Source organism: Choloepus didactylus, chromosome 8 (assembly GCF_015220235.1).
Source record: "Choloepus didactylus isolate mChoDid1 chromosome 8, mChoDid1.pri, whole genome shotgun sequence".
Lineage (NCBI taxonomy): Eukaryota > Metazoa > Chordata > Mammalia > Pilosa > Megalonychidae > Choloepus > Choloepus didactylus.
The window spans coordinates 127487488-127505460 of NC_051314.1; the positions used below are offsets into that span (position 1 = coordinate 127487488).

The window sequence follows — 17973 nt, forward strand, 5'->3', positions numbered from 1 at the left end:
CAGCATCTAGACTCTTGACCAATCTGTTATATGATGGCACCTGAAAGCCCTGAGCGTGTCTCAAATGCTTGCTCATGATTGCTGAAATTCTTACTCTTATTACAACTAGGAAGGATGCAAAGCAGAAGGATTCACTGGGTAAAGATGAAGCCTCCGGCCTCAGCCCTGTGGGCGCTACAAGCCCCTCCAGGTCTCACCGCTGTCTTCCTGTGTTCCCTTTAAAAGCAAAGGATCTCTGCTGCCCAGAGCGGGTTTGTCTGTCTCCTGGAGACAGTGGTTGTCAACCCCTGGGAGAACAGCAAGCATGTCAAAAATAGCAGCGCCAGCAGACTGCAGGGCTGCTTTCCCTTTGAAATGTCGGCTTTACTCTCTCCAAAGAGCCAGGGTCTGTCTGCGAGCTGTGCAGACAGCCTGCGGTGTAGGCTCCTGAAAGTTCCAAGGCATCTCCTGGGATCAGGCTAAGAATATTTGCTGGGGCCGATGACAGACTAAGCAAGGATCCTCTCCAGAGTAACACTGATGATGCTCGAGTTGTGTTAATAAAGCAACCACTGGCCATAAACCCCACCAGGGCCAGCCCCCCCCCCCCCCCGGTAAAGTGACAGCCAAGGTTAGACCAGTATTAGTGACATTCCCTGCACTGTGGGCCCCTTTTCTCTTTTGCTATGAGAACAGGAGAGCCAGTATCTTGTTTGGATAATCCTTCATAGCAGTCGGCTTCCACGGCCTCCCACTTTAGAGTACATGTGAAGCAAGGGGTTGGGGACCACAGAGGGACAAAGAGCAGGGTGAACTCCTTTCCCTGGGATTTCCCAGCACAGATGCCGGTTCATGAAGCCAGGCCACTGAGCACAGAGTCTGGGGAGTCACATCACTGCCATCACTCTGCAGACTTCCAAACATGAAAAACAAGACCGTCTCCAATCCCACAGGGACCTCAAGCCCATCAGTCTTTATTCCCTGTGCATCTGGGAAGAGCCCTCTTCCGCCAGACCCCCCTGCTCCAGGCCTTATTCTGCCATGAGCTATCTGTGCAGTCCAAGGCAGCCCAGCACAAAGTGGGATGGAGAGAGGAAGTCCTACAATTTTTTTTTTTTTTTAAAGGACTACTTTTCCTCCCCTGAGTGACACTGACAAGCTAGAATTAGACCACACTTCCCTTGCCAACACAATGACAGTCAAAACTGCTTCCAGCCAGAGTGTCCTGGGATAACAATACTCCCTGGGACTCTGTCTTGGTATTATGCAGGGATGCAGAGGCTTGAAAATTCCGACAGGAGCAAGGGCTCAGCAAGCAGAGAGAGGAATGAGACACAGCAGGACTGGAAGAGAAAGCACCAAGGGGAAAGAAGGAAAGGATGGAGTGAGCAAAAAGGCAAGTAAGAGCAAGAGGAGACTAAAGTCTGATAAATGACAACTGAAAACGGCAACAGAGATGAAGGCTGGTACTTTCCAGTTTTTTTTTTTTTTAAGCACAGCACCAAAGACCGTGCTGAGACCTCATCACAGGATTTTTAAGGGCTAATGGCTACTGGGGATGTGGGTAGTATGGGGAGGGGGTGGGAAAACAGAACCTTGACTCCTTTTCAATTTCTTAAGGAACTCTGAGTTTACAGGTACAGAGATTATTTGGGTTTTTGTTGTTCTTTTGTGGGGTTTTGTGTTTGTGAGATTTGTTGTTTGTTTTTGCCAGCAAAACCCAAGTCTCTCGGGCAAGCTCACTGCCCTAGTCCTATGTAATGAATAATGTCCAGCATATTTATCAGAGTTTAATACATGCTAATTGTGCTCCACACTTGCCAAGAAATGGCTTGATCTATGTGTAGAGCAAAAAGAGCATGGCAATTCCACAATGGTTTGAGTGCCAAAATAAAAACTAAAAAATCACAAGTTCTTGGTGCTGTACATGAAGTATCAGGAAGCAACTGGATGAAAGCTCTAAGGTGTCCCTATGTAGCAGAAGGAAAAACCTGTCATTCTATCCTGGATGTTCAGTCTGCCCCACGTCTAGAGATGCTACACTTTTAGATTTATAAAACCAAACCACCACTCCCCCAGCCAGGATTATCCTCATATTGTTTATTTATTTGTTTTACAATTCAATGATAATTTATAGAGTTGCACAACCATCTCCACAATCCTGTTTTAGAAAATTCCACATTCCCATCACCCCCTCCACCCCCAAAATCCCCGCATGCCTGTTTTAATAGCACCTTCTCCAGTCTTCCAGCCTGGCCAGGGCCCCTCCAGCTTCTGATATCAGTGGGTGGACTTGCTCTGTGCTCTGCAGCCTCCAGGAGGCAGAGGCCACAAGCTCTTCCTTGGGACTGCTTGGTGAATCTTAAGCCACCTTGTCAAAGGGTGGCCCCTACACCTGACCACTGGGATTTGTCTTTCCCTTTTTCTCCACCTTCAGTACACAAGAACAGCTGCACAGTACAAGAAACTCTGAGCCAATTAAGGGCTGTTGTAAGGCCACCCTCAGTTAAGGCTTTTTCCAAGCTAAGTCCAATCGTATTCCCTTCCTCCTAAGTCCTACTTTCTTTGTTTATTTTCTTATTTCTACTGTTCCTTTGTCATTAAACTCTCAGTGAGCCTCTTACGGTTGTGGGACCCTGAGCTGGACATATTCTATTGCTGTACAGCAGAATATTTCCATTCACTTACCAGATTTTTTTCTCTCTCCCTCTCTCTCTCTCTCTCTCTTCTATTCTTACAGGTTCAGGAAATTTCTGGGAGTCATTTTTTTTTTCTTTTAAACCCACAGCAATCTCATCTTGCTTGGTAAGTTTAGGATTTTCTCCAGCAGAGGTTAGCAAGGCAGGAAAGGGTGGAATACTGAGAATGTCGGGAAAAAGGGGGAATCCTCCATCTGGAGAGCTTCTTAGCAAACACCCTGAATCACATCTGTCCTAAAGCTCAAATGTGTGGGACTGGCAGAACTGCTACAGGTGTTGCTGGCCACCAAAAAAATGGAAGGGGGAGGAAAGACAGAAAGATACACAGAGAAGGAAGAGGTTAAAACAACAAAGAAAAAAAAAACGAGAAACATGAGAAGAAGAAGAAAAAAGGCAGAGAAGGTGGGAACAAGAAAAACGAAAGGGGAAGATGCAGAGAAAAGGAAAAGGAGACGATTAGGAAGGGTGGGGAGAGACAGCATGGAGGGGACAGAAACAGAGAAAAAGGAGATGAAAACAGACTAAAATAGATGGAGTCAAAATACACAGAAAAATACACAGAAAGAGAGCAGCACGGATGCTGAAAAAGGGGAAAGCAAAACCTCACTTCTCCCCAAATATATGCTCTCCCACCTGCTCCCCCCACCCTGTACCCCAAGTTCTAATTTTTCCTAGAGGACTGAGCCAGGAATGAAATTCCCCCACAGTAGGGCCTACCTCAGATGGAAAGACAGCGAGCTGTGCCTCCTCTCTCCTTCAGGACCATCAGGCAGGAAGGAGGACTCTCCCGGGTCTCAGGCTGAGGCTGACAGTTCCAGAAAGTCCTTCGGGAGCTCCTGCTGGCTTGAGTCAGGGGTAACCACAGCTTGAATCCCACCTTTCCCCAGCAGCTTTGAAACAGCTGCCCCAGCTGTCGCAGCAACACAAAGTACATATTCTCTAGGTGCACAGGATGCAAATTCCACATAAAAAGGCTGAGAGGGCTCACCTGGCAAAATCCTTCAAGGAAACTAGTTCAGGGTCCAGACTCTCAGTTTTTCTTCATTGTCCTAAGGAAAACCACCTAAGAGATTTCTCCCAGGGGGTAGATTGTTCCCCGGGAGGAAGGATTTCATTTATCTCTTACTCTGTTCGAGAGGGAAGAGCCTTCCCCTGACACAAGAGCTCTGTGACACCAAAAACTATGGTTACTCTCTGCGAGGCTCTCCAAGGGCTCCCCTTGTCATTTTGAAAAAGATGATATTGATGTCGGTTTAACTGGGCAGGTGCTTGGCATTCAAGTTTCTGAAGAGTCAGAGGTAAGATGAGGCAGCTTCAATGACTGGGTGGGGTAAACAGAAGAAGGATCCAGGAAGGAAATTGTGGGGCTCTGCTTTCCCCACATTTTCCAAAGGTCACTCATTCCTGTCCTGGCACGACCAGCCCCTAAACCAATACATGGGAGATTCTCCCATTTGGGAAGCTGAGAAAATGTTGTCCCTTGCTGCCCAAATCAGAAGATGGAGAGAACAGGCTGGCAGGTTGCTATGGCAACCAGAGTCCCTAGAGAGCCCAGCTTTCCACAAACCCTTTACTTTTGGGCATGCTCTGACTTGAAAAGGAAATGTTTCCTAAGGGATGGTGAGAAGGAGGATGGCATACACATATAGAGGGATACCTGCAGACATGTGCCAACATTATCCTCCCTGGAGCATCCCTTTTGCTTCTGGAGTGGGCCCTTCTCTTCTTTCCCCAGGTAGCCAGGAGTAACTGACGAGATTCAGATTCTGGCCTCAGAGGAGGTTTCTGAACCATGAACTCGTAGGTTTCTATCTCCTACTGTCCTTCAGGTCTGGAGAAGGAAAGCTCCCAGTCAAGGTGACCTCCATCCCTGGAAGGATCCCAGAGAACCTGCCTAAGGAGCATCCTCCTATCTGAAGGGTAAGAAGAAAGATTCAGGCCCATCCCAGAGGCCAAGGGCAGATTTAGGGAACTAATGGCCCATAATCACCTATTCTTGGGCTTTGCATCCAAGGCAGGAAGTTGGGTTGGGGTTGGGGAGAGCCTTGCCTGGGGATACAGGGCAGTGAACTAAAAATCAAGTCAGTGGCTAAAATTCCCACATTTGCATAGCATCACCCCAGCTTCCCAGGCAAGCTCATCAACACTCCCCACGAGGTAAGAAGGGGAAGACATTAATGGTCCCATTTAATGGGCGGGGAAACTGAGGCACAAAGAGGGAACATGGTTCTCGAATTACCCTGTTAAAGCTATGGCAAAATCCAGTTTTAAATCTGGCACTCACAGGAGCCACATTGCTCCTCAAGCAAACCCTCAAAGGGCCATCCCCCATAAGTCTCTCTTTGAGGAGGAAAACAAATTAATTCTCATCAAAGAGTTTCAAAGCATAGATATAAAATTAAAAATATGTTAACAGTCCTTTCGGTTTCTGAGCTGCACCCAGAAAAGCTCGGAATAGTACATCACAGTTTATCGAGGCTAAAAAATGAATGACAATGTTACTGGGTGAGAAATGAGGGGGTGTGGGGGGTGGGATGGAAGGCAGCAGTTTCACAATGGAGGAGGATGGCTTAATCCAAGGCTGTAAACCACCAGGTTACCTTACCAGTAAGAGGAAGTCAGCACAGCTCCAAGTGAAGAGCAGGCAAATGTTTGCTTGACTCAGCAAAAAAAACCTCTAGCAGTGGGGCTGTCAGCAAAGGAATAATGGTTGTTGCTTACTCTAAACCACGCATTTCATTGCCCATAAAATGGGAAGAGACCCATGCTAGCATCCAGTGTGTGCTTTTGCCTGCCTGGGATTTCAGCTGGAGTTTGCATTAGAAAGCCTTCAACTGCAATGCTAAATCCGATTCCCAAGAAGGGTAGAAGGCTACAGAGAGTCCTAGGGGGCGGGGGGACGGGGTGGGGGGCGTAGCGAAGGAGAGAAATCTGCAGTCTGCAACAAGATTCCTCTACCCCTTGGAGTTAAGAATGTCTAGTTAAGAATTTGTCATCCAGCCAGTTGCTTGACTCTCTTCAGCCATTTCTCCTGGCTCTGTGATTCCCTTTTTTCCAGTTCTTCTGCACAGGAAGGCACTCGTGCATAAAGAGTATTTGGCTCTGAGCAGGAACCTTCCTGGAAGCTAGAGAGAGTTAGGGGATTGGAGTGGGAAGGACTGAATATAGCCCAAAGACCGATATCTGCTGTGCCAAAACACACCTGGAAGAATCCATTGGCTCCCTTTGTCCAGGACTGACCCTACTATCCTCCACATAGTCAAGTTCAATTGTAGTTTATCGAGTTCCATCCAAGGTTAGAGATGAGTAACACATTTGGAGACTGTGCTACTGAAGGCCCTACTGAGGGGTCCTGTGCAGGATGACCAGCAGGTGTTACAGGGCACTGGAATAAAACAGCCGGTGAGTACCATTTCTGTCCCCCAGTTTCTGCCAGGTACCAAGAGGCCAGAAGCTAACACAGGTGCATGCCCCAAAGCAAAGTAAACTAAGGAGAGAGACGCGGCCCTGGGCTGGGATGCCTGGTTTCCATCCTGTTGACATCTCTGTTCCTAGAGATATTAAGGTCCCAGATATGCAAAATTAGAGTCTTGAGGGAAGGTCAGGGGGAAATGTATATTTCAATCCATGTAACAAGATGAGCATGATTGGGTGGCACCGTAGGAATTTCAAAACCGTCACTGAGGTGGATAAACCTTGAATATTGCAGGGACCAAGCAACAAGGTATACGTTCCAGCGTTTGGTCCTGGAAGCTCTCCACTGAGTGCAGGAGAGGAGGTCAGGAAGTCATCTGGAGCTAGGGTAAGGGTAGAGGAGGATGGGAAAGAAGCATAGGAGATTGTTTGCTCAGTGCCATCTTCTCCTGTAAGCCCTGCCTCCATCAGTCAGACTTCAGTGAGCATCCTTTTCTCTGCATACATGCGATGAGGAGTGGGAAGGTAGCTGGGTCTCCTTTCCCGGGCAGCCTCAGAGAAGTCAGGCTTGCCAAGTCCACTGTCAGCTGCCTTCAGGTCTGGTGTCGGCTGCCCACAGGTGACGTGGGTGTACTGACCTTGCTCCTCCTGCTCCGTCTCGCGATGGTAGAAGTAGTTGAAGTTGGAGACGATGACAGGCACGGGCAGGGCGATGGTGAGGACCCCAGCGATGGCGCAGAGCGAGCCCACGATCTTGCCCCCCACTGTCATGGGGTACATGTCCCCATAGCCCACCGTGGTCATGGTAACCACTGCCCACCAGAAGGCATCTGGGATGCTGGGAAAGAGCGAATCATCATCATCAGCCTCAGCGAAGTAGACGGCGCTGGAGAAGAGGATGACTCCGATGAAGAGGAAGAAGATGAGCAGGCCCAGCTCCCGCATGGAGGCCTGCAGGGTCTTGCCCAGGATCTGGAGCCCCTTGGAGTGGCGGGAGAGCTTGAAGATGCGAAACACCCGGACCAGGCGGATCACTCTGAGGATGGCCAGGGACATGGCCTGCTGCCCATTCTGGCCGCCCCCTCCACTCACTGGCTGCTGCTCCTGCTGCTGCACCAGCTCAGTGCCTAGGGTGATGAAGTAGGGGAAGATGGCCACCAAGTCAATGATATTCATGATGTTCCGGAAGAAGGCTGGCTTGCTGGGACAGGCGGAGAAGCGCACCAGGAGCTCAAAGGTGAACCAAACGATGCACAGCGTCTCCACCAGAAAGAAAGGGTCCGTAAAGAAGGAGCCCCCAAGAGTACTTAGTGAGGATGACCCCCCTGCCACCATACCCCCAGTGGTGATACCGGGATTAAATTTATAGGAATCGTCTCCATCCTCCTCTTCCTCTTGACTCCCCCTGGAGATTGGGGACACTCGGCTCACACCACCACCATTGCTTCCACCTCGAGGTTCCGCCCGGAACTGGGGTAAGGTCTCCAAGCAAAAGATGACGATGGAGATAAGAATGACCAACACGGAGACGATGGCTATTCCCCGGGCCGGCCCCGAGCTCTCCGGGTACTCAAAGAGCAGCCAGACCTGGCGCTGGAAGGGCTGGGAGGGCAGTGGCTTCTCGTCCTCCCCACCTTCAGGCAGGCAGCCCTCGTCCTCCCTGAAGGCCGCCAGGGCCTCATCCCCCAGTTGGTAGAAGCGGATCTCCTCCAGGAAGATGTCCAGGGGCACGTTGACCGGCCTCCGCAGGCGGCCCCCAGACTGGTAATAGTAGAGGATGGCATCAAAGCTGGGCCGGTTACGGTCGAAGAAGTACTCGTTCCTCAGGGGATCGAAGAAGCGGACGCGGCGGCCGGGGTCCCCCAGTAGCGTGTCCGGAAACAGGGACAGGGTGCGCAACTGTGTCTCGAAGCGCAGCCCGGAGATATTGATCACCAGGCGCTCGCTGCTACAACAGCCCCCGCCCCCGCCAGTCTCCGGGAAGTCTCCCGCATCCTGTTGCTCCCCCTCCGGCCCACGGACCTCCCCCGGCGCCGCCAGCGTAAGGGATTTCTCCGATCTCATGTCCCCTCCTCCGTGCGCTCCCAGCCACTAGGACGGTGCCCACGGCGCGGCACCCGTTTCCCAGCTCCCGGCTGCGCCCTCTTTTTAGGGTGGGGCTCGCGCTCCTCCAAGCCCGCGATCTGACCTAGTGGCGGGGGGCGGAAGCCCTGAAGCCCTGGTCCCCGCTAAATCTGGGGAGGTGATCTGGGCGCAGAGTATTTGGCTCTGCGCCTCCAGTTGCCCGCACCTGGGTGCTAGAGCTTAAAGGGACACCTGGAACCGCAAACTGGCGCGTGTGAAACTGGATACCCGAAGAGACGCGTGGCTTCGCTCCCCGCCCGGCTTGCAGCTGGGCTCCCGAACGCAAGGGTCCGCCCTCCAGACCGGTTACCTCTTCCCGGCTCCCACTGCGCTTCTCCAACAGCTCAAGACCCCAGGCTGCAGCTGGTACCGAAGCGCCAGATGCGCCTCCCTCAGGCTCGGCTTAGACTCCTGGCGGGGCTCGGCCTCCGCCCTACGGCCACGCCGGAGCTCCGTCTGGACAAGGTCGCGCGGTTCCCTCTGTCTGGCCACAGCCGCCACCTTCTCCCCACGAATCGCGCCGCAGGCCTCGGAGTGGGTCCTGGGGCTGCCCTGGCGCGGGAGCGCGGGGACCCACCTCCCCAACGCTCAAGCCTTCGCTGCAGCCGCTGCAGCTGCAGCGGCTCGGCTCTGCGCTCTGCCCTTGGTTTCCAACACACACTCTCCAAGTGACGTGGCAGGCCCCGCCTGCTGCCCCCTCCCACCCCACGCCCACATCACACCCCTCACCCAGCCAGGGGCTGCTGCGAGCCAGGGCGCTGTGGAAAGACACACACACACTTGCCTCACCGGTAATCTTTCCCGCGCTCTCCTGACACGCCTCTCCCTTTCACACCTTCACACTCACAGCCTCCCTAAACAAGCACTCAGTGCCCTAATACCACCTCACCCCACCCGCAGCCCCTGCAATTGGCTTTTCTCATTTCGATTTACCGAGTTGACCTGTGCAGTGTCATTCATCACTAAGAAAACAGCCCCCCGCCCCCATGTACCCCACCCCATCACACAAGGCTTGCATCATGCCCTCCACTCACCCAGAACTTTAATGAAAAAAAAAAAATTAAATCATATTTTGCTCCTCTGTATTTACGAAGACTCATTTGCTAGCCTCTCCAGTCTCCACGAAGTGAGAGAATTGTTGAATGTCTTAAGAGCTTCCAATTTAAACTGTATTCCAATGTACCCCAGAGAATCCCACATTTACCTTTACAAACCCAGAAGGGGAAGCTGTAATCCTCCTATGTTTGCAAAGTGATAGCAGAGAAAGAGGTGGGAAGCCTCCCAATGCCTTTTGATCAGAACTTTTCCAGGGGAGTCTTGGGAAGGTTAAGCAGCCACCCGGTGAAGAAAAAAACAGATGGCGGCATCTCGGGGGGTATCATATTCCAGGGAAGTGCACACTGGAAATCCTTTGCTACCAGACTCTCTAGGAACATGTCTGGAATTGCTATTTATTGGGCAGTCAAGAAAAGGGAGGGAGGGGTGAGTGGAGAGGGGTATGCAAGAGTGTTGATTAAAAATAATAGGTACATTTTACTGAGCGTCTTATATGTGCCAGTCACATCTAAGTGCCTTTCCTTTATATCTCATTCAATCCTCAAAACCCTGTGAGAAAGAATACCTCTGCTCCCAGGTAACATCAGAATGAAGACCCACCTGGCAATATTTGGGTAGGGTAATGTTTGTTGTCAGGGACCGCTTGCATCCAGGATGAAGGAGGTAAGAATGGTTTTCCATCCATTTTTTCCAGAGACTATGTTGTCCTTCTTTGCTAGATCAAATGAGTTGGGTCAGGTAAGGAAAGCTGGTCTAATCTTCTCAGACTGCCACATCTAGGTAGGATTGACATTTGTTTGTGCATCAGTTTCCCCCTTTCTGGTCTAGGTTGTGACCAGAATGAAGAGACTGATAACTACAAATTGTCTTCTTTGGGTAATTTCTTGCACATATCAGATCATTAGTAAGGGTCCATTGATATGGTATAATGGTGGGAATGATATATAAAGGTACTCTCAAACCACAAGATGCATATAAGAGTGCTTTGTGTTGCATAAAGTGTTTTAAAACCACAGTGGTTTTCAGCATCATTCACTCCCAGTGGAGTTGGTGGAGGAGGGAACTAAAACTCCTGAATATGAAAGGAAGAGATCAGGTGGTGAGTAAGAAGGAGAGATGCTGGCCTTGGGACACACTGCATCCTCATTCCCTGGTCTAGTTCCACGTAGGTGTCCTGGACAATGGCCACTGCTTCCTATCTATGCTTGTACTGTTGGTTTCCACACTCCTCTCACCTCATGTTTCCACGAAGGGAATGAAGGACGAGAAAGCAAGTGTATGGAGTCATCCAGTCGATAGTTTTCCTATTTACAGGTTATGTAAGTGCAGTGTAGACTTCACATAAGTATTTTGCTCCATTCAAATTAAAAAAAAAAAAAAACAATTAAAGGAAAGAAAAGCAAACCAATAATAAATACAGCATAGAAGACATATTTTTACCCCATCCAAATATCCGTAATTATTTTCTGGGTTGTAAATTGGTTTGCCCATGATTCTTTTTTATTTGTTTTCAAATCAAAGTGAATTATTCATTTACAAGTTTGTTTTCCTCGTTGCCCTTTTTACTCATGGGATTGTCAACCAGGTCAGGAACTCTTCAAAACAAGCTTTGGAGGAACATGGAAATGCTTCTTCCAGAAGCATACACAGCCCAATATGACAGCAGGGCCTCGGGGTATTTTATAGACCACCATTGGAGTGTCCCGTGGGTTAAGCCTGGCTGGCACCACCTGTCAATGGATAATCAGAGCCTGATGTTCCCGGGTTTCCCTCACCGAAGGCTCTGACCCAAGAGAAGTTCCTCTGTGCACAGGGAGCTCCCCCTGGGAGGGAAAACCCATTAGCAAGTCCATGAATCAGAGTTCTGTTTTTAGTTCTTTTGTGAAATATTCTCACTTCTCAACTTAAGACAAATCGTATTCCTGGATCATTCCTCCTAAGAATGTATTAAGAATGAGGAAAATCACACCTTCAGAAGTGCAGGGTCCCAGGTGAACAGAGAAGACAAGAGGTGCAACCCCATACAGGCTGCAGAGATGCTTCCGGGGACAGGTGATCATTTCCCCAGCATCCACTGAGCACCTGTCTCATGCCGGCCCTGTGCTCTGAGAAGCTGACTTTCTTTTCCTTATGTCTAAATTTGGATGTTTGCAATGATCCTAGGAGTTATTCGTTTATTTAACAAATAAATGAGCAGCTGGTGGGTGCCCAGCATGGTGTGGGGATCCAGCAGTGATCTAAACAAAAATCTACTCTTCCAAGTTTATGCTGTAGTGTGGTAAGTACATTGCATTCTAGACAGAACATTTAGATAGTGAACAAATGCGATGGTATTTACATATTGCGGTACATACTTTGAAGACAATAAATGGGATATTCTGTCAGAAATGAAGCTAGAGATTCAACTGTTGATAAGATGGTTGGGAAATTTCCCTCTGAAGAGGTAGTGGTTGACTTGGAAGCTGGAAGATGGGAATGGACCAGCCATGCTAAGAGCAGGGGAAGGGCATTTTGAGCAGACAACATGTGCAGAAGCCCTGAGCTAGAAAGGGCACCAGTGACTGAGAAGGCCAGTGTGGTGAGAGAAGAGAGAACAAGAGGAAGAGAAGTATAAGATGAAGGTGAAGAAGAGAGAGGGGGTGAGACCTTATAGGGTGAGGTGTTCAGGCTTCATCTTACAGGTAACAAAAAGCCAATGATGGCTTTCAGGTAGAGGAATGACTTCATGTGTGTGATGGTTTTAGACTGTTACGTACCCCAGGAAAGACTATGTTCTTTTAACCCCTCTGGTGGGTGCAGACTTATTGTGGGTGGGATCTTTTGACTGGGTTGTTTCCACATAGATGTGACCCACCCAACTGTGGGTGGGACCTTTTGATTAGATTATTTCCATGAAGATGTGAAGCTGTCCATTCAAGGTGGGTCTTATTTAGTTTACTGGTGTCCTCTTAAGATGATAAAAGGGAGAGACATTTTGAAGAGAGCTCAGAGAGATGCTTAAAGAGAAAACACCCAGAGACATTTTGAAGATGGCTGTTGAAACCAGAAGTTTGGAGATACTAAGCTAAGAGATGAAGCCCAGAGTTTCCCCCAGGAAGCTAGGTGAGAACCCAGAGATGCTTAAAGAGAAAGCCACTAGAATCAGAAGCTGAAAGCAACACAACCCATGAGCAAAGGACCAGGAGCACCAGCCATGTGCCTTCCCAGAGGTGTTCCGGACGCCATTGACCTTTCTTCAGTGAAGGTATCCTCTTGTTGACGCCTTAGTTTGGACACTTTTATGGCCTTAGAACTGTAAATTTTAACCTAATAAATCCCCTTTATAAAAGCCAATCCATTTCTGGTATTTTGCATAATGGCAGCTTTAGCAAACCAGAATAATGTGATTCACATAGAGGTTGTGAGGAGAATGAATTACAAAGGGGCAAAAGAAGAACAGAAAGACCAGGAAATTACAGTAGTCCAGGAAAAAGATGATGGTGCCTTGTATGAGGGTAGAAATGGAGTGTGTGTTTATGGGGGGAGGCGGTATTTAGGAGATCGGGTCAACAGGAATTGGTGATGAGTAGCATGTGACAAATGAGCAATGAATGCCAGATTTTTTTTGTTTCGTTTTGCTTTGTTTTATTTTTGGTTTGAGCAACCAGGTGGGTAGTGGTGCCATTTATTGAGTTGGAGAAGACAAGGGGTTAAACAAGTTGAGAACCATCAGGACTCTGTTTTTAGACATACGAAGTTAGAGAGGCAAATGAAACCTGCAAATGAAGACGTCAAGGAGGTCTGGAATATGGAAGAGAAATTTATGATTTGTGAATTTACAACACTTAGGAGTATTTAAATCCATGACACTGCAGTCTTCTAGAGAGGCAGAATATGGAAAATAAGAGAAGTGTGACCAGGACCAAGCCCTTCACAGTACTCTACAGTTTACAGTTCAAGTTCAGGAGGAAGAGGGGCCAGCAAAAGAGAGTGAAGGGTTGCCAGTGAGGTAGGATGAAAACCAGTTCAAGGCACTGTCCTGGAAACCAACAACCAGGATCAAACTCCAGGGACCCCCATCCTCACAGGTCCATGCTGACCCTACCACTGAACACATGATCTGCATCAGATCAGGAATACCTGGTGGGACAAAAGAGTGCCAGTGAGAGAACCACCTAAAAATGGCCCTGTGCCAAACGAGGTGAGCACGTGCAACACAGCTCATAATTTGATAAACATTTATATTCTTATCTCTACCCTGGACCCTAAAATGTACTTATCCCAGGTATATAAATGATCATCCTATACTATTTCCTAAACTTCTTTTTATTATGTCTTTCACTTTGCTGCGTGTGTGTGTGTGTGTGTGTGTGTGTGTGTGTGTGTGTATGACCTTGCCATTTTCAGATTCCTTCATATCAATAGCATTGTGAGACTTCGATTATAAATGTAATGGGATCCCTGTAGGGGAGGGTAGATGATGGATATGGACTTGTGACCAGCTAATCTCTGGGAATTGTCCTTTCCACAGCTCTATCACCCACAGGCCCCTGCTGGGAGGAAGGGATGGAGACTGGCCAACTCCCCTCTCTCCAGCTTTGCACAAGTACACACATGCCCTCCCTAAGAAGATTTATCCCATTCTTTAGCTTTCCAGTGTGTAATCTAAACCACACAAAGAAGGTGGAGAGTAGGGGTGATGGGTCCGACATTGTGTCCCTCCTCTAACTGTCCAGTTCTTCAATGTGTCCTATATGGAAGTGCCTTTGGCCAGAAAACAGCACCCACATAAACTAGCCCCCTGCTTCCTGTTACGTCTTTCACCGCTGGGACATTTTTATTCCTTCCCTTCACCTCCCCCCATTATTTCTACTGGGGAGATGAAGGAAGGAAGCTTTGACTCCTGGGGGAGAGGGGAATTATAATGGGTGATTGGGTGGTTCCATAGATTACTTTGCAGTCAATTTTTTTTATTTTCATTTTGTTCCCCTTCCTCTACACACACGCACCAAAAAGTCTGTCAATTAAGAGCTAGTTAAAAAAATTGTCTTAAACTTTGAGGGCTAATATCCTGCCATTTGCACCCAGTGGTTCTACAAACTAGCGGTTGTCCCCCATGCACATTTGACAGCATAACTCTTGGAGCGAAAGAAGTTCCCCCCTTATAAATTAGTCTTGGGAAGAACCAAGAACCATGACCATTTTCCTCCTCCCAGGTTTTCCCTGTGGCCTGAGTGGATGGGGGAAGAACAATTCAAATATATAAGCTCCTATAGACAAGCATCGTTTATAATTGACTTCTTAGTCACAGCTTTTAATGATGATGACGATGTTGTCAACTACAAAGTGGTGATGGTGATGCTCCAGAATTCACTAGAGAAAAATCTAACAGCTTTCACTTGAGCAAAGCTGTATATTGAGAAAGGAATGCATTAGACATCTGTGCCACACAAATCAACAGCCTTAGGAAATGACTAACTGTGCCAAGAAATGAACCTATTAAGAGCTCCTTATCTTTCAGGGAGGATCCCAAGAGATCTTGTTAGTACCACAAGTTTATAGTCTGCTTCTTCAACCCATTCTACTGCTGTTTCAGGAACATGGGGGACCATACTTTCTAGCTCATTTGTAGTTGGTTTGAACTAGGCAACTAATTCTCATCTATGAGTTGTAAATAGAAGTGACACATGTCATTCTGGGTGAGAGCATTTCATTACCAACGTGAAAGCCTCCAGAGCTTTCGTTAGCCCAGCCACAATGTCCAGCATTGCTCAAGATAGTAGCTGCTCTGTTAAAAGTGAAGTGGGTTCCAGGATGAGTTGACATGGAGCAGGGCCCTCAACCAAAGCAATAAGAATATAGCATGAGTGAGAAGTAATTCTTTGTTGTTCTAATCCTCTGGTATTTTTGGAGTGCTACCACAGTAAAATTGAATCTATCCAAAATGACTCAGACATTAGTACTCATAAATAAGAAGCTGCTATAACCAAAAACCCAAAATTGTGGCATTGACTTTATGATCAAATGGTGGACAATGAAGAAACATTTTTTGAGGTTGTTTTAGGTTGTCCTAGTTTGCTAATGCTGGAGAATGCAAAACACCAGCGATGGATTGGCTTTTATAAAACGGGGGTTTATTTCGCTACACAATTACAGTCTTAAGGCCACAAAGTGTCCAGAAAACCTCTGTTAGCTGGGAAGGCAGCTGGCATCTGCTCCAAAGTTCCGGCCTCAAAACGGCTTTCTCCCAGGACGTTCCTTTCTAGCAAGCTTGCTTCTCTTCAAAACATCACTCCCAGCTGCACTCAGTTTTCTCCCCCCAAGTTAGCTCATTTATATAGCTCCACCGATCAAGGCCCACCCCAAATGGGCGGGGCCACGCCTCCATGGGAACATCTCATCAGAATCATCTCCCACAGCTGGGTGGGGCACATTCCAAGCAAATCCAACCAGCACCAAAACTTCTGCCCCACACAAGACCACAAAGATAATGGCATTTGGGGGACACAATACACTCAAACCGGCACATTCCACCCCCTGGAACCCAAAATGACATTATCTTTCCAAATACAAAATACATTCATTTCATCACAACATCACAAAAACTTAAATCATTTCAGTAACAAAAGTTAAGTACAAAATCCCATCAAACTCAATTTAGGCGTGGTCAGTCCTAAGGCATACTTTTCCTTTAGCTTTGAATCTGTGGATTTAGAACAAGTTATATGCTTCCAATATAAAAAGGAGGGACATTCATAGGATAAACATTCCCATTGCCATAAGGAGAAACAGTAAGGAAAACAGGGTTAACAGGACCAAAACAGTTCTTAAAACCCACAGGACAAACTCCATTAGATTTCAAAGTCTGAGAGTCATTAACAGAACAACGTTGCATCCTTGGGGCTTGAGAGAGCGGGAGTCTAACCCTTCCCAAGGGCCTTTTTGGCAGCTGTTTCCTCTCCAAATGCTTGGGTGAGTGCTCCAACATTTCCACACATTGGGGAGACCACCTTCTCGGCCCCACCCTCCTCAAACCTCGGGGCAGCTCCCGGATTCCCTTCCATCTCCGGGGCACACGCTCAACCCCTTCAGAACAGTGTGGTGGCAGCCAGGCTCTCCTCAATTCCCTGGAAATGTGCTCCACCCTCTTTGGGACCTGAGGTGGCAAAACTCTTCCAGAGCATCGAGGCGGAAAGCCCGCCCTCGACCACCAGGGCAAACTCACCCTTTCCATGCATGCGGGCTGCTCCGCTCTCCCAGCCCGAGACCTCCAGACTCCAGACCTCAACCTCCATGGCTCTGTCTTTGAAGAGATTTTTCCTTTAATTTTTTCCTTGTCTGTCTCCTCCAGTCCAGACTGGCAATGGCTCTGTCTATAAAGATCTCGCAAAAATTCTGTTCGCTTTGCATGAAGCATGCAGGGGTCAAAGCCATCAGACAATAGGACTTTTCACAAATCCTTTCTGCTTAACTCCTTTTCCAATCTTGGCTTGTACTGAAATGGCGGCTGGGTTCCATGTTTGGTTACATCCTCATGTTGGGCTGTAGCTTCTGGGATTCCACCCCCTGGAAGCCTGTAATTTTCCAAGCCATCAACTTCTGGTTTCTTTGAACCCAAGAGTTCAGTTCTAAGTTTATCTCTCTCTGCTCGCATTTTACTATAAGCTGCAAGGAGAAGCCAGGATACGTCCTCCACACATAGTCTGGAGATCTCCTCAGCTAAGTATTCCAGGTTGTTGCTTCCAGATTCTTCCTTCCATCTCACACCAGGACTCAATTTTGCCAAATTCTGTGCCACTTTAAAACAAGAATCACCTTTCTTCCAGTTTGCAACAACACATTCATCATTTCTGCTCAAGTCCTCATCAGAAGTATCTTTAGAGTCCATATTTCCACAGTCTCTTTAAAGCAGTTTTGGCCTTTTCTATCAAGCTCCTCACAACTCTTCCAGAAACTCCCCCTTATCCATTTAAAAAGCCATTCCAACATGTTTGGTATTTGCAAACTCAGCAGCAAAAGCACCCCACTTCTCTGGTACCAAAATCTGTCCTAGTTTGCTAATGCTGGAGAATGCAAAACACCAGCGATGGATTGGCTTTTATAAAACGGGGGTTTATTTCACTACACAATTACAGTCTTAAGGCCACAAAGCATCCAGAAAACCTCTGTTAGCTGGGAAGGCAGCTGGCATCTGCTCCAAAGTTCCGGCCTCAAAACGGCTTTCTCCCAGGACGTTCCTTTCTAGCAAGCTTGCTTCTCTTCAAAACATCACTCCCAGCTGCACTCAGTTTTCTCCCCCCAAGTTAGCTCATTTATATAGCTCCACCGATCAAGGCCCACCCCAAATGGGCGGGGCCACACCTCCATGGGAACATCTCATCAGAATCATCTCCCACAGCTGGGTGGGGCACATTCCAAGAAAATCCAACCAGCACCAAAACTTCTGCCCCACACAAGACCACAAAGATAATGGCATTTGGGGGACACAATACACTCAAACCGGCACATAGGTGATCCATATTATGAGTGGGAAAATCTTTGAATTTCTTTGAAAATCTGCTACCTGTGATAACTTAGAAAGCAGATAATGTACCAAAAAACTAGTGTATCTAGAGAAAGAGGCTTGAAAACAGATTGTTAACATATTGACTACTGTTGGCTGCATCTGACAATATAGTAAAACATATTGACAAGCTCAGAAGAAGAAGTTGGCCAGTTAGTG

At 47.9% G+C, this 17973-nt stretch overlaps 1 protein-coding gene across 4 annotated transcripts in view; it reads right to left on the reverse strand.

Annotated features, from left to right (window-relative positions):
• Positions 1 to 8520, reverse strand: part of KCNA6 (potassium voltage-gated channel subfamily A member 6) — a 46939-nt gene extending 38419 nt beyond the window's left edge. For all 4 annotated transcript variants that reach the window (XM_037847779.1, XM_037847780.1, XM_037847778.1 and 1 more), the window contains exon 1: positions 3396 to 8520. In XM_037847779.1, coding sequence (XP_037703707.1) covers positions 6564 to 8156 — 1593 coding nt within the window. In that variant the 5' untranslated portion in view covers positions 8157 to 8520 and the 3' untranslated portion in view covers positions 3396 to 6563. The remainder of the gene's footprint in view (positions 1 to 3395) is intronic.
• Between the last annotated feature and the right edge of the window lie 9453 nt (positions 8521 to 17973).